This window comes from Falco peregrinus, chromosome 6 (genome assembly GCF_023634155.1).
Source record: "Falco peregrinus isolate bFalPer1 chromosome 6, bFalPer1.pri, whole genome shotgun sequence".
NCBI classification, from domain to species: domain Eukaryota; kingdom Metazoa; phylum Chordata; class Aves; order Falconiformes; family Falconidae; genus Falco; species Falco peregrinus.
Window position 1 is genome coordinate 49,283,280 of NC_073726.1, and position 15,117 is coordinate 49,298,396.

General features: G+C 38.1%; 1 protein-coding gene across 6 annotated transcripts in view; it reads left to right on the forward strand.

Annotated features, from left to right (window-relative positions):
- Positions 1-15,117, forward strand: part of EEA1 (early endosome antigen 1) — a 77,687-nt gene that overhangs the window by 37,632 nt on the left and 24,938 nt on the right. For all 6 annotated transcript variants that reach the window (XM_055807499.1, XM_055807500.1, XM_055807502.1 and 3 more), the window contains 7 exons: positions 3,555-3,893; positions 8,235-8,384; positions 9,385-9,504; positions 9,729-9,932; positions 10,515-10,715; positions 12,183-12,296; positions 13,499-13,654. In XM_055807499.1, the coding sequence (XP_055663474.1) occupies positions 3,555-3,893; positions 8,235-8,384; positions 9,385-9,504; positions 9,729-9,932; positions 10,515-10,715; positions 12,183-12,296; positions 13,499-13,654 (1,284 nt within the window). The remainder of the gene's footprint in view (positions 1-3,554; positions 3,894-8,234; positions 8,385-9,384; positions 9,505-9,728; positions 9,933-10,514; positions 10,716-12,182; positions 12,297-13,498; positions 13,655-15,117) is intronic.

Consider the following 15,117-nt stretch of genomic DNA (forward strand, 5'->3'; position numbering starts at 1 on the left):
ACTAACATATATTACATGTATTTTTCCAAGGAGCAGTTATAAAAGAAGGGATCAGTGTGATGTTGGCGCTTGTATCTGGTGAGCTTTCAAGGCTCAGGGCTTTTTGCCGAGTTCTGTAACATACTGTCCTTCCCTCTTCCTTTTCTGTGGAAATCATGACTTGGGGAAGAGAGGTGGCTTGTGTTTGCCCACATATCCCTTTATATGTCTGGGATGCAGCTGGGACGTGCGTCCAGGTAGGGAACACTGCTGGCTCCTCTGATGTGACCTGAATGACCACAGCTTGGCAGCTCTGTGGCCTTGAATTTACTCATGAGCTTCAGTCACACATGGAGGCAGCGGGCTGTCAGGCAAACCCACTTCTTCTCTTGTGAAAGCAACAGTAGCAGTTTGCAGCTCTGTTTGGCCCTTTGTGACTGCAGAGGGTGTTCAGCTGTCAGGGGCAGAGGCTTTACACGCTGGTATTGGTTGCTGTATTGATCATCAGACCAGGGAGGAAGAGCGAAGAATAGTGCAGGATGCGGAACAGCATCTCGAAGTGTGTGTAGCTGCTGCTCTTGGCTGTCCTTTGGTTAGTTTGTAAGGTAATGGTGAAGAAGCTTTGCTTCTTTTTTGACATAGTGTTCCTGAAAGCTTTCCAGAGCCTCAGTCTGCTTCAAGACAACAGTAACTGTTTCTCTTTCTCCCTGCCCCCTGGCCCCCTTTAAAATTTGTTAGTGCCCTGCACTGACTCTTCATAAAACAGCACATAGCAGTTCTACGTGAGATGTCTGGATCCGATTATGGAGTGGTAGTAAGAGCAATACCTGAGCTCTGTCTTGCCCGGTTATGATGAAAAAGTTTCTGTGGTGTGTTGGTATTTCAGGAACATGATTCATTATGAATGTTAATGATCCTGCCTGGTCGTTTCTCTTTAATGAAAAAGGAATTGCAACTTACTTCTATAATCTGAGGGTGAAACATACTCTAAAAGCAGTGGTAGCCTTGCCACTGACCTCAGGGGGGTAAAGATGGCACTTGGCCTCAGCATGTTCTTTATGTGCTCTATTCCTGTAACAGCAACAGGTTGTTTTATTTTTCAAGAAACATTTCAAAATACACTACTTCAGGGCTAGAATTCAGTAGCCAAACTTTAGTCTTGAGCTGGAATTTTTGGCTAAGTTGTGTGCTTTAGTGTCATGGTTTAACCCTGGCCGGCAACCCAGCACCGCGCAGCTAGTCGCTCGCTGCCCCCACCCAGGGGAATGGGAAGGAGAATCGGAAAGGAATGTAAAATTCAAGGGTTGAGATAAGAACAATTTAATAGGTAAAGCAGAAGCCACGCACACAAGCAAAGCAAAGGAAAGAATTCATTCACCACTTCCCATGGGCAGGCAGGGGTTCAGCCATCCCCAGGGAAGCAGGGCTCCTTCATGTGTAATGGCAGCTTGGGAAGACAAACACCGTAATGCCAAATGTCCCCACCTTCCTTCTTCACCCAGTTCTTATACTCAGCATGACATCGTATGGTGTGGAATACCTCTTTGGCTAGCTTGGGTCACCTGTCCTGGCTGTGTCCCCTCCCAATTTCCCGTGCCCCCTCAGCCCTCTGGCTGGCAGGGCCCAAGGAACTGAAGAGTCCTTGATTTAGTATAAACATCACCCAGCAAAGACTAAAAACATCAGTGTCCTATCAACATTGTTCTCACATCAGAGCCAAAACACAGCACTGTACTAACTGCTAAGAAGAAAATTAACTCTATCCCAGCTGAAACCAGGACATTTAGAAAGTATATATTTTCTTAAACAAACACTTAGGGCTTTATTTATATTTGCTCTCACACGGGTTGCTGGACTGCTAGAGTTCTCGTTTGCAAGATTCCTTGCTTTCTAACAGCTCTTTTTTTAATAGCTTCTTCTGTTTATTTTATCACAATTGAAAAATGGAAGTCTATGTATGGTTTATATATATGTGTGTGTGTATATATATATATAACCAATATAGTCATCCTTTGTTAAAATCTGTAAAGAACAAAACCGTTTAAGTGTTCAACTTACCGGAATGATTTTACAGCTTTTTCTTCTGGCAAAGCAGGTTTCATCTCTGGATACTGCAAAGAAGTATACTTTTAAGATGCCCAGCATAGCTAGAATTGCAGCACTATCTATCTTATCATTGAAACAGTGTTGTTCCAGAGTTGCAGAACTCTAAAGTTTTGATATATAAGGCTAACCTCAGTCTTGGCATATTTTCTAGCTGGACACGCTAGAAGTGTTCTTTATTTTTCTGTATTTTAATTGAAAGGGTCACTAGAGAATATAGTATTTACTGAAACTGCCAGAAGTACGCAAACATTTAAAAGGCGTGCATAGTAGTGTTCACTGAGATAGGTATCAGTAAGATGCTGCAATAAATGGAACCTGCTAGTACATTTCAAGAAGATGGAATTAATTACCTGGGTTAGATGATGACCAGGGCCTCCATGCAACCGTGTTTCTGTGCTTCAAAAAGTGCCACTGGAAAACTGAAATGGATCTTACGGCTCCTTCATCATGCTTGGAGATCTCTGAAACTCTAGTTAGTGCCTCAGCTCAGCTTGGGGGAATACCCAAACTTTCTGGAGTTGTATCTTTCATTAAGATAATTTAATTTTTATTTGAGTATAATTTTGATTACTTCATGAAATTTGATAAAAATCAGTATGTAATGGTTGAAAATGACCTGTAAATAATTTTTTCCCCAGTATTTGTCTCAGCATGTAAATTTGATACTATGACCTTAGACCCTGCAATATTTACTGTCATTAATGTGGTAATTAAAATCTGACACTCAGCAATGTTCATGCCTTTGCTTTCGGGAATCCCAGTTTTCAGTGTTTTCAAGCTCAAAACAACTATCCTCTTTGAGGTGATTTGTGTGCAAGGAAATTAGATGGTATGAATTAAGTGTAAAAACACCATCTTCTAAAATGAAGGTTTAATCATGAGTGTTTCATTCTGTGATTTATCAACATCACAGATTTTCTTAATTTTCATGGGTTCTCTTCCATAATTTGGATAGCAGAGCATGCTAGTGACAGGGCAAAATTAGGATCCTTCTAAAAATGGCCAGCATGATGACTGTACTGGATTAGGTGGGAATTAAACCACAAATGTTGTTGCTTAGGGAATTGTTTAAAGGAGTTGATAGTTGAAAACTTCTGTATACTGATAACTCAGATTACTATTTCAACAATTCCACAAGCATATGCATTTGTAATAGGTTAGAACTTGAATGTTCAGGGAAAGCAAACTAGTCTTCAGGATAAAGAAATAGAGTTTCTCTGGTGTTCTCAGTGATGGGAAGCAGATTTCTGTGAGAGTATGAAAAACAGTATTTCCAGTTGAAACTGTGTGCTGTATGGGATCCAGAATTGTGTAGTACAAAACAGAGGTCAGCGTTGTCTTTAATGATGTTTTTGAGCAAGTTGTTCAGTGTTCCGCATCAACTCTTGAGAAGAGGTTTGAATAATGCATTGAACAGCTGTAAGCAGGATTGCACTTGAATTGCTGTGTAACTCTAACTCTCTTCGTAGAGTCTGACTGAGAAGCTGCTGAAGAAGGAACAGGACTACACCCAGCTAGAAGAAAAACACAATGAAGTATCTGTGAGTAAGAAGAATGTGCAGGCAAGCTTTCACCAGAAGGACCTGGACTGCCAACAGCTTCAGGCAAAGCTGTCTGTATCTGAAGCCTCGATACAGAGATTACAGACAGAGCTAGGTGAGAAGGTGGAAGTGAGCCAGAAACTTAAAGAAGAGCTGTCTGAAGTAGAGATGAAGTACCAGCATCTCAAGGCGGAATGTAAACAGCTGCAGCAGCAGAGGGAGGAAAAAGAGCAGCATGGCCTGCAACTCCAAAGCGAGCTCAGTCAGGTAAGGTTCCTTAAGCTTCCTAGACCATCCTGTTGGGATGGTTCCTTAAACCATCCTGTTAGGGTTTTTTTAAACTGTGCATACATATTTTTCATGCATGTGCACTTGCATTTCCTTATTGAAGGGCAGTAATTAACCAGCGCTTGTATTTGAATAAATACAACGCTAGCTGGTATTTGAATAAACAAGTATACTTCCTGACGCTGCAGAGAATGAAATACAATCACTTCTTCCCCTCAGAGAAGTAAAGAAAAGAACAGGCAAAAAGAAGAGGCTGTGATAAGAGCGCAAAAATTCTTCGGTATTTGTTGTTACATCTGAATCTTTTTAGTAGGTCCAAACTTCTGTCAGTGCCAGATGAGGATAGCTGTAGCCTCTAAGTCACAATCAAACTCAGCAAGATCTACAGTTTTATAACTGCCTTTTCACATTTTTGTTTCTGGAAAGGTTAATGTAATATCTGTCTGTCTGTAGTATAATTCTACTTTTTCTGAGAGGTAAATATCTTACTTATTTTTGTATTTGGAGCTCTTTTTAAAACTATCTTTATAATTACAGTTTTAAAAATTACGGTTGAACGAGCATAAACTTTGTAGCTTATTTCTCATGTTCTGATTTTACTTTTTTTGGTGCATGAATAAAAAAGGGTTTATCTGATCTGAGACAGGTTTTTGTCCACTCTTTTTCTCTTACAGTGTTAAATGAAGTCTTCTGTCATCCTACAATTTTTTCCCTCCCCTTTTTTTGTTGGGACATTCCCTGAAATAAAGAAAATATTGTAAAGTTAGAGGACAACCCAGAATATTGAGTTTCCATGACAAATACGGTAATAGACAAATTCTAAGAAGTCAGCAAGGTTATTTATTCCGGTTCAGTATGGTAGCTGAAGCTATAATGAATTTAGATTATGAGAAAAACAAATTCCGGTAGAGTATCAGAAGTAGTTTCACTTCTAGTAGAAATTTTAATACTCTGTAGGAAGTTTGAGAAAAGTGACTCTTCATTTTACATTCAAACTGAATAATGCTCCATTTGCTTTAAAGTTGAATAGTGAATACAGTAGAGAATACCTAGTGTGAAAAGCAGGGGTAATGTGAAGTCTTAATATCGCTTCCTTTGTGTCTCTCCACAAACACCTCCTCTGTATATTGCTGATAGCTGTGAGAACACCCTGAGCATACATCCCTGCACTTTTTACATATAGTTCTACTGATTCCAATGGGTTATGGAAGCTGGACTTCCATTTAACATTGAGCTTATTGAAATTTGAGGCTGGTTGAACTTTGTTATATCTAGTGTCTTGGGGAGTAACGTGTTCTCATTGTAATGTAATGGAGAAATATTTGTGCATCAGGAATCGTGTCCAGCCCTAAGATGGGAAAAATAATCTGGGTTTTTTTTCCCCAGTATGACGTACGTAATTTTAATCTCTCACTGAAGCGCTGTCATTTTAAAGTGAGCGTTTATCAATTTTCAACTCTTTCACGTCTGAAATAGATGAAGTTGCAAGCTGTGCATGTATAGCTTATCTTGGAAGAACTGTGGCTTGGCAAAACTTCATTATGTATGTATTACATCCCCAGAATGACTTTCCTTCTCCCATCAGTCTTCTGTCAGGGGGAGGGGAGATAATTATATTAGTTATCTGCTTAGGAATCCTCACTTGGTAAACTGCCTCAGTCTGCCTAGGCAACATGTATGCAAGCTTCTGAAGCACAGCCAAGAGGTTGAGCTGAAATCTGGCTTCAGCCTGAAAGGGCATTTTCAAGAAGAATATTTGGGGTGGGCAAGTGAAGGGGGAGGAAGGCGAATAAAACATTGCTGAATTAATTACTATGAAAGACAAAGGAGGCATCACATATTCTCTGGATATTGGGGATAAAGACCATTGGGGATAAAGACAATCTAAGCAAGGAAACCTGAACAAGCCGCTGGATCTCAGGATGTGTTTTGGAATTGTATTGTAAAAGAATAGTGGAGGCGGAAAAAAAGCCCTTCATACATGGCATAAAATAAAATTGAAGCAAAGCAAAAACTTCTCTTCCTCTCTCTCCTTCCAAATAAGGGTTAGGTTACTATTGTCATGAAAAGACTAAATTTCTCATATTCACTTAATAGTTTAATGGAATTACCATTTTATGGATGTAGTGCCATAGCTTGTGTTGACAAAATGGATGCTGCTTATGATGGCATATATGTAGTTGTTTAGTCAAACCACAATTTCAAAGAATCTTTGCCATCTTCTCAAAATTGATTTGAACAGATGCATGTCTGGTTAAATTTGTGTATTTTAGAGTTTGAGTGTTATAAAGGAAGTGATCTTTACAATGGAAGGAAACTTCAGTGATAATGTTGGTTCTGCGCAACAGTAGGAAGAGGGTAACACAAGAAAATACAGGCTCCCTCAGTCCTGAAGAAATGTTAACTGCTGATAAATATGGTTGTTGAGAGATTTTTGAATCTACTTTATTGTATCTTTGAAAGTCTAAATGTTATTTTGTGCATTTTGTTGTCTGAAACATTGGTTAATCCTGGATTTTATGGTTCTGTTTACTTAAAGTCAATCTTAAAGTCCTTGAAAAATTCTTAACTGTGCCTGTAAAAGTGACTTTTGTAAAATGCCGTTTGCTGATTTTTTTCCCCTTTCCAAATATTCTTTCCCAGTATCAGGTTACCCATGAATAGTTACAATAGTTATCTTGTTGCACCCTTTCTTCATTAATTTTTTTCCTGCCGCTCTTGTTTGTATTTTTAGTCAGGAGGAAGTATTAATAATTTAGCGGTTCCTGTGGAAGAAAGACAAATGTTCTTGATTACTGGAGAAGAGATTATGGTCTTTTTCCTCACTGTGTCCGCCCTCTTCTACCTCTCTTAACTGTGCGGTCACAGTTAGCAGTTGGCATCTCAGCCACATGCCGAACAGCTTTTCATTCACAGGTTTTGTGGTTGTGGACATATAAACAAATAATTTAGCTTGGCTTCCTAAGAAAATAAGACATAGGCACATTTGGTTCTTGGTCTCCGTCCCCTGTAACATTTGCATTGTTTGATAACTTCAGCCAGATTGTAACAGGTGGCCCAAAGGTCTTCAGCATTAGGCTCTTCAGTGTTAAATTATTGTGGAAACAGGCAGCTGGGTAAAGGAGAGAGACTTATATTCATGCCTCACCCCCTCAGTGCCTGGGGGGAAGACGTAATGTTAGCAAAAGCGCTGTTCTTTTTTCCGTCCTGCTAGACAGACAGCTGGTCAACAAGTGGTAGCTTGCAGTGAGCAGCAAGGTTGTGCTGCCTTTTGCCTAGATATTAGTAGGGATTTGAGGAAAGCTTGAGAAAGGTTTAGGGATACTGAAGGGAGTACCTGGAGTTAAAATGTGAAGGGTTTAAGGGTCTTGGACATAAATTCATAGGGAAGTAGGCTTCGTTTATCCTGATACCTATGGAAAGTTCTTGCTGTGCTGCAAGGTCTGATCCAGTCTCTTTTTTTTTTTTTTTTTTGCACTGAGTTGAAAGTTCATTTGTGTATCTGTGAATGTGTTCATGTAGAAGTAGGCCGGAGGTAGCCCAGGACCTGTAGTGACAGTTTCGAGTAGAAGAAAAGTTGATTTTATGGAGAGAGCTTTTTAGAACAGTGAGTTGTAAAAGGCCATCTTTGAACACTGAAGATGGTGCGGTACTGCTTTTGTTGACTGAAAAAATCATGAGGCAAGCTTATATGCAGCTGGAAGAGCTCATCCCCCTACTTACTGCGCTGCTGGACTATAAGCCACCAAAGCTACTATGTACTCTGCATCGAAGGTTCATGCATCTCTGGTCTGCAGGGAATGAATGCCATTGATGCAGCCAGGACAAGCTAAAAATTACACCCTTAGAGTATTCTAGCAATGCAGAGCAGTATATTGTGGGAGCCAGCGGAGCAGGTAAAGGCATGGTGCTTCAGCCATATTGTGCTACATATTGTGAAGGTGTGTGCTATATAAGCTGAGATTGCTGTAAGCATCACTAGTTTACATGATAGTCCTTATGTCTTAGAAGGATTGCCCTCTTTGTGTTTCTACTAAGTCTCTGTAACTCATATTGAGGGGTTTCTGTAGAGAAATTAGGATATTTCTGGGTCCCTCCAACTTACTTTTTTGAATATTTGTTCATGCCTTTGCAGTTGAGGCTGTTCTTAAACATGATTTGTGTTTCTGAGGTGTGTGATATACATACATGACTTCAGGAGCTCATGTAGTTGTTTTACTCCAGATTATGAAAACTTAGGGTAAACATTTGACAAAACGGATCTAAAATACAGTACTATGGGCTAAAGAATGACTAAAACATGGATAACTTTTTTTTCAGTTGCACAGTAAACTTCTAGAAACAGAGCGTCAGCTAGGGGAAGCACACGGGCGGCTCAAGGAGCAGAGGCAGCTGTCTAGTGAGAAACTGATGGACAAAGAGCAGCAGGTGGCTGATCTGCAGTTAAAACTTTCTCGTGCTGAAGAACAGGTAGGGGCTTTTATGCAGACTCTAGTTTGTTCTGGTTCTGATAGTAGTCTGTACATACACTTGTGGTGAAGTTGCAGTTTATAAAGTTTGTCCTTATGGGAATTTCATTTGACTAATGCTGTTAAAGTGGTAAAATTATCAAAATCTGTGAAAATGCCACTTGCATTACAGATTTTTGTAAGGCTAAATGCTTATCGGATGCATGTATGTTCACGATGCTTTACAGATGAACAAAAGATGTACATTTTGCACTTGTGAGCTTTGTTTAACGATCTTTTTTATAAGATGTAGGAGCACCTAAGCCCATGTGGGTGAAGTTTTGTGTGTAGGTATTTTGAGATAAAGCCCTACATGAAATAAAAATGAATGTGGCAAAGCAGGTCATTGATAGTTAATAACCAGTGTGGGGTGGATGGGCAGAAAACACTTGTTTTATTAAATTTTATTTGTGTTAATGAGCATCTTGTATATGTTGCTGATTTTCTGCTGCCTGTATGGGGATTGGCCAAATACCTGAGTGGTACGTTGTCAAAGCTTTAAAGCTTTTCTGTAGCTAATTTGCAAAGCCTTGACCAGTACAGCACTGCAGACACTGCTAAACTGAAGTTGTTACTAAAACTGCTAATAATAGTGATAATAATGTTATTTTACAGGTATCTATGTCATCAGTCATGTTACATCTTAACAGCTGTTGGAAAAAATCATACTAAAAATCTCTTATGTTTTAGATTTTTGAGAGCTAAATTCCATCCATATATATCTGATAGTTTTATAGTTCTCGCTTGTGATAGAGAATCTCACCTATTAATAGTAATGAATGCTTTGGTTAGATTTTGATGCTTTAACTAGCATTACACACTTTTATATTTATACCAGTTTTCAAATACTCTTTTTTAGACTAAAATCTTTCAGCATTAGATTGAACATAGAGCACTGTTGGCATACTGAATGGTGATCGTTCATTCATTAGTCTGGTTTGGTTTTTGGTTTTTTTTTTCAGCTAAAGGAAAAAGTAGCAAATTCCACAGAATTGCAGCATCAATTAGATAAGGCAAAACAGCAGTACCAGGAGCAGCAGACACTTCAGCAAAATACTACAGCAAAACTACGAGAAGCCCAGGTAACACGTATCCTCATGTGAAAGTATATTTAAGGATTTCATTATTTTGAATATGTTTTCTCTGTAAAGGTGACTTGCATGACTTATACTAGTTTCAATAAATTAACTTGTAAATCTAGAACAGAATATACAGAAAATGTTTAATAAATTTATCCAACATTTTATGCGTTAGGAGTAACTTCTAAGGTCCTTATAATTAAGGAAGCTATTATGCAAATTTCTAGAATGATTTGGAGCAAGTACTACGACAAATTGGAGATAAGGACCAAAAAATTCAAAATCTTGAGGCTTTGCTTCAAAAAAGCAAGGAAAACATCTCACTGCTAGAAAAAGAAAGAGAGGACTTATATGCCAAAATTCAAGCTGGTGAAGGAGAAACTGCAGTTCTTAACCAGCTGCAAGAGAAAAACCATGCATTGCAAATACAGGTAAGAACTTGGAGACTTGTTTCTATGCTTCAATTCTCATTATTGAATCTTGTTTCCTTTTCTCCTATCTCATCAGATACGACACTAATCTTTAATGTACTCTTCTGTTTCTTTGTTACTTACTTTAAAGATCTTACTGTAAATTTCACAGGACTTGAGTTTTGGTGACTTCCTTGCTGTCAGCATATAGGGACAGGAATTCCTAGATGTTTCCTATGTACATATGCTAGTAATATGTGCTTACAAATAATTTTTGGATACAGATACATGTTTGGTTTTATTATTTTGAAAAGAGGTTTAATTCCCACTTTTAACACCAAAGTTCAGTTTAGCCTGCATTTGTTGTCTCCGTAGTATTTTGGTTTTGTTACAATAAGACCAAGTTGACGATTCCTTTTGCTTCCATTTTCAACTGGTAACCTATTTAAACTCTGGTATTGTGTACAATATAGCTTTACTGTAATAGTTCAGAAAAAGAAATGTGGTGGTGTTGAGTCTCCAGAGCCACGATAAGACACAGGTTTGTGACTTCCCTGGACATGCTGTTCCAGCCTTCTATATACCTCGTTTGTTTCACTGCAGGTAACTCAGCTGACAGAGAAGCTGAAGAATCAATCAGAAAGTCATAAACAAGCCCAAGAGAATTTGCATGAGCAAGTGCAGGAGCAAAAGGCTCATCTAAGAGCTGCTCAAGACCGCGTGCTTTCCCTGGAGGCAAACATCACTGAACTAACCAGCCAGCTAAATGAAAGTAAAGAGAAAGTATCACAACTTGATGTACAGGTAACTCTATACTGTGTGGTGATGGTAAATCCTGCTTGTGCTTTTTGTATTCTCTCCAGAGAACATACAAGACCATTTGAGAAAAATTGCATGTTTCTACTAACAAATGAATGAAGTAGAATAAGGCAGATAAAACTGAGGAAAATGTAACTGGATTCAGAATAGCAATAGATGGCAAGTGTTGGGGTTTTTTTGTTGTATTTTTTTTTTTGCTATATTATTTTTTTGTTAATTAACACACCCCCCCAGAGTTCATAACTGAGTTGCGGAAACTCTTGTCCTCAAGCATCTCTTACTGTATTTGTAATGATTAGACATCCAAAGCCCGGCTCTTACCAGTCTTGGATTCTGTGCTCCAGAGTGAAAGTCTGTAAAGTCACTAAGATCTTCTTGTTACCTAGAAATTTCCTATGCTTATGTGTTTTGTCAAAAACAAACAAACAAAAAAGCTGTGGGCTACCTTGTTGTCAGTTTAATTTACCAAACAAGGGAATTTCCTGGTATGGAAACAATGTGGACTCTCCTACTATGAAGTGCTGCTTAAGCTAAAAGCTAATTATGTTCAGCTTTCCCAAAGAAAAAATGACATTTGAACAGAAGTTCTTGCATCAGTGCACTTGGAGCAGCTAGTACTGTTGTTGCTGGATTAATACATTGTGGCATCTTTTGAATTAGTGTTACTCAATTTCCAAACAGGTCTAGGAACATCTGATGTAGCTTTGTGATGTTTTTACTGGGTTTCACTACAGTGTCTGGGCTGTTTTTTCAGCAAGACATTAGAGCTAGAACTGAATCATCTATGGACTATTGCAACTGGTTTTTAAGGCAAAATGAGCTTCCTTACAGTCTTAGAGAAGTAGCATTTCTATTAGGGAGAAAAATAGTAAATCACAGTAACAAGTGACCCTGAATATTGCCACTCTGCACCCTCACCATTCATACCCACCTTCTAGACTTTGTTTGGTGGGTGTTTTGGAAAGAAGGGAGGTTGCTCCCTAACAGGCAGGTAGGAGCAGAGAAAGATGGTATGCATGTAGAAGCATATTTTTGTTGTTTCTTATTCTTTCTGCTTTTAAAAATTTTGGAGACCCTTAAATGTGCATGTAGTTTGAGGTTATCAAGGTATGCATCTGTGTGAATGCACTAAGTGTATCACATTGTTCCTTGTTAGTAAGTAAAAATCTTTTCCTAGAATAGAAGATGAGTGAAACTGATGGGTTTTTTTTTTTGGTTTTATGTGGGTTTTTTAGCTCAAAGAACTGACAGTGACTTAAAATCCTGATATTTGTCTAAACCCTGAAAGTATTTCTTCCCGCTTCCCCGCTCCTTTTTTTTTTTTTTTTTTTTTTTAACACTAGCACATGAAAACTACTGATTTTACTATTAAACTTACTGATGAGTATAAAAAAAATTCAAATGAGCTACAGTAAAGTAGATGTTCTAATGAAATACAACTTGTCTTTTCAGGTAAAGGCAAAGACTGAATTGCTACTTTCAGCAGAAGCATCAAAAGTTGCTCAAAGGGCGGATCTTCAGAATCATCTGGACACTGCTCAGCACGCACTGCAAGATAAGCAACAGGTTATGAGCAACATATAAACATGAAGTTTCTATGTTACCTAAAAACCTAAGAATAGTTGTTTACAAACTATATAAACATGTGAATATGCATTTGGAAATCATCCTTTAGGCTATTTTAACTAAATGATATGTATTCAGGTTTTTTTGCTGTAATCTGGACCAGGTAAACTTTGCAGTGTAAAGAATATGCTTGGGAATCCCCTCCTTGCTGTAACATTATGGTTCAGAATCTAAACTGTTCTGTTGGGGTATAATTAAATTCTCACCCGTATGTTATGAAGAAAAGGTTGTACAATGCACTGGGTACAAGTGAAAACAAGTTTTAACTCTTACTGCAGATTCAGATAAATTCAGAATCAGTTGCCTGTATTCAGAAGTAATTATCTGTATGCTAACTGATACAAAACCCCAAAAGACTATTGTTAAAATTGCATGTTTTAATGTCTGTTAATCCTAGTGAAGCATTCCATTGGCTGCTGTATCAAATACTGCATTGTTAGAATCAGTGCTGGCTGCGGTCTTCATGGAAACATCCAGCAGATGCTAACATAGCACCATTTTTGGGCGTGGGAATGTAATTAATTGATATAAACAGAAGACCTCTTTTTGCAACTATTAAATAATTAATAATTAAATCAGCATGGTTGGAGAGCAATGAGCTTTGATGTAGCTGTTACCATAGTGGTTATTAGGTGAATGTGTTCATGTCTTCTGCAGAAATTACGTTGTTTTGTGTTGAACCAGATCATTTGAAATCATCTCTTGTATGTGGAGGACACTGCCCATCTTTTGGCTTTCGTCTTTGGTGGTGCTTCATTTCATGAATACAGCATAAATTTTCTCTAAGGTTTTGTAGTATTACTTTCTAGTTACTGTTGTACTAACTGCAGGATCTAGCATGTTTATTACGTATAATTCCTCTTCCGTTTATAACTTAAGCCACCTTTGTTAAGATTTAACCTACAGCCTATAAAGTTTTGAGAGGAATATGGAGGCTTTAAAAGAAATTTTGTCTGTTCAACAGAGAGAATTTGTGCCCGTGTGTGTTTTCCCTCTCAATTTCCTGCCACTCAGAATAAAAAAGAAACATTATTTTCCTTTTTTATTTGAATACTTCAGATCATTTAAAAGCGTATACGACATTAGTAATTCTTTTTAGTTATTTAAAAACTGACAATCCTTGTATTTTTATTTTACCTTAGGAGTTGAATAAGGTCAGCGTTCAGTTGGATCAGGTTACAGCTAAGCTGAATGACAAGCAGGAATACTGTGCTCAGCTGGAAGCCAATCTTAAAGAATACAAAGAGAAGAGTCTTTATTTAGAACAGAAAACTGAAGAGCTAGAAGGACAGCTTAAGGTTTGTATTGAACACAGTTTCTGAGCTTACAGAAACCAATGTTCTCCACTGCTTGGTCGTATGTGATAAAAACTGTGCTCAAATTATGGGGGAAGGATTATATCAATACCACTTTTGTAGCTTTTCTTTCTCACTAGTGTTTCCTGATCCACCATTTAATCCCATTTTCCCCGTCTACCATGCTAGCATATTACACTAAGATGACAGGTTTAGAGCATTGCCACTATACTGTCATTTTCCTGTATATGTGCTTCAACCAACCTCTGTGCTGTGTGGAAACTGTTATGAGAGAGAACATGAGTATGTCCCAAAATTAGAGTCTTCAGGTTCAAGCTTATGCACTTTACAAGTGGTAGCAGGGACTATGTGTTACATTGGTAAGCCCATGTTAACGCTACCTGCCTGGTTTATTTCTAAAGCCTTTCAGTAGGCTTTTTTTCAAGATGTATTTATGAATATTTTTCCTCTAACTTGATCTTGAGATTTGCATTCCAGTTCTGGAATCAGTTTTTCTTTAAGGTATGCCTAATTCTGGCAGAAGGTTTGCAGAACCTTCTGGTGTTTTGAGATACCAGTATTTTCGGTTAAGGATAGGAATTAGTCATAATTCTTGGAAGCTTCTAAATTCTGGCTTTAACCTTTGTTAACTATTTGTAAACATTCTTGGTAGTCAAAATTCACAATACATAAAATCATATGATACAGGGATTTTAGGAGCAATGCAGAGTTGGTTTTGCAGTGCTTTCTGTCTGGAGGGAGATTAGCAGTCTTTATGCTCAAGTCTGAGTTGGGTGTTTTTCCTAGCATACGTGCGCTATAGAAGAAAATGATTGTTTTTTCCATATGAAATTTTAAATCCAATGCTATGAAAAAATAAAACTGTAATACATTTGCATTATCAGCATAATTATTTCATGCTTCCATCTCTGTCTACTTTTACAATCTGTTTTTTTTTTCTTGCCCACTTTGATTTGTGTTTTTATTTTTCATCCTTTTGCTAAAATTTCACAAGCAACCAACAGACAGAAATGCTTGGGAGGAATACAGTGCTTGCTTGCGCAAGATTTTATGAGGTTCCTGGTAGCCAAAGTGTGAAACTGAGCAGTGTTGTTGATGCTGTCAACAGGAATGCAGTTCTGTGTAAAATCTTGGTGTAATCATTATTCTTTGGGATTATTCCACTTGAATGCATGATATTTAAAAAAAATCAGGAAAAAAAAAAAGAAAACAAAAAGCCCTCATGAAATTTCTCAGGGAAACTTGGCCATTTTGTTCTGCAGCCACTGCATGAAAGCAGAAGTGCCTGTAAAACAGCCGATGTGTTGAAGAGCGTAAGCAGTGCCTGTTTGCTGAAGACTCCTGTGTTCTTTACACTCCATCTAAATGAACAAGTACCCGCAGAAAAATACACTAGAAAAGCCTCTTCTAGGAGAGCATAGGATTTCTTCACAGCTGTAGTCTGT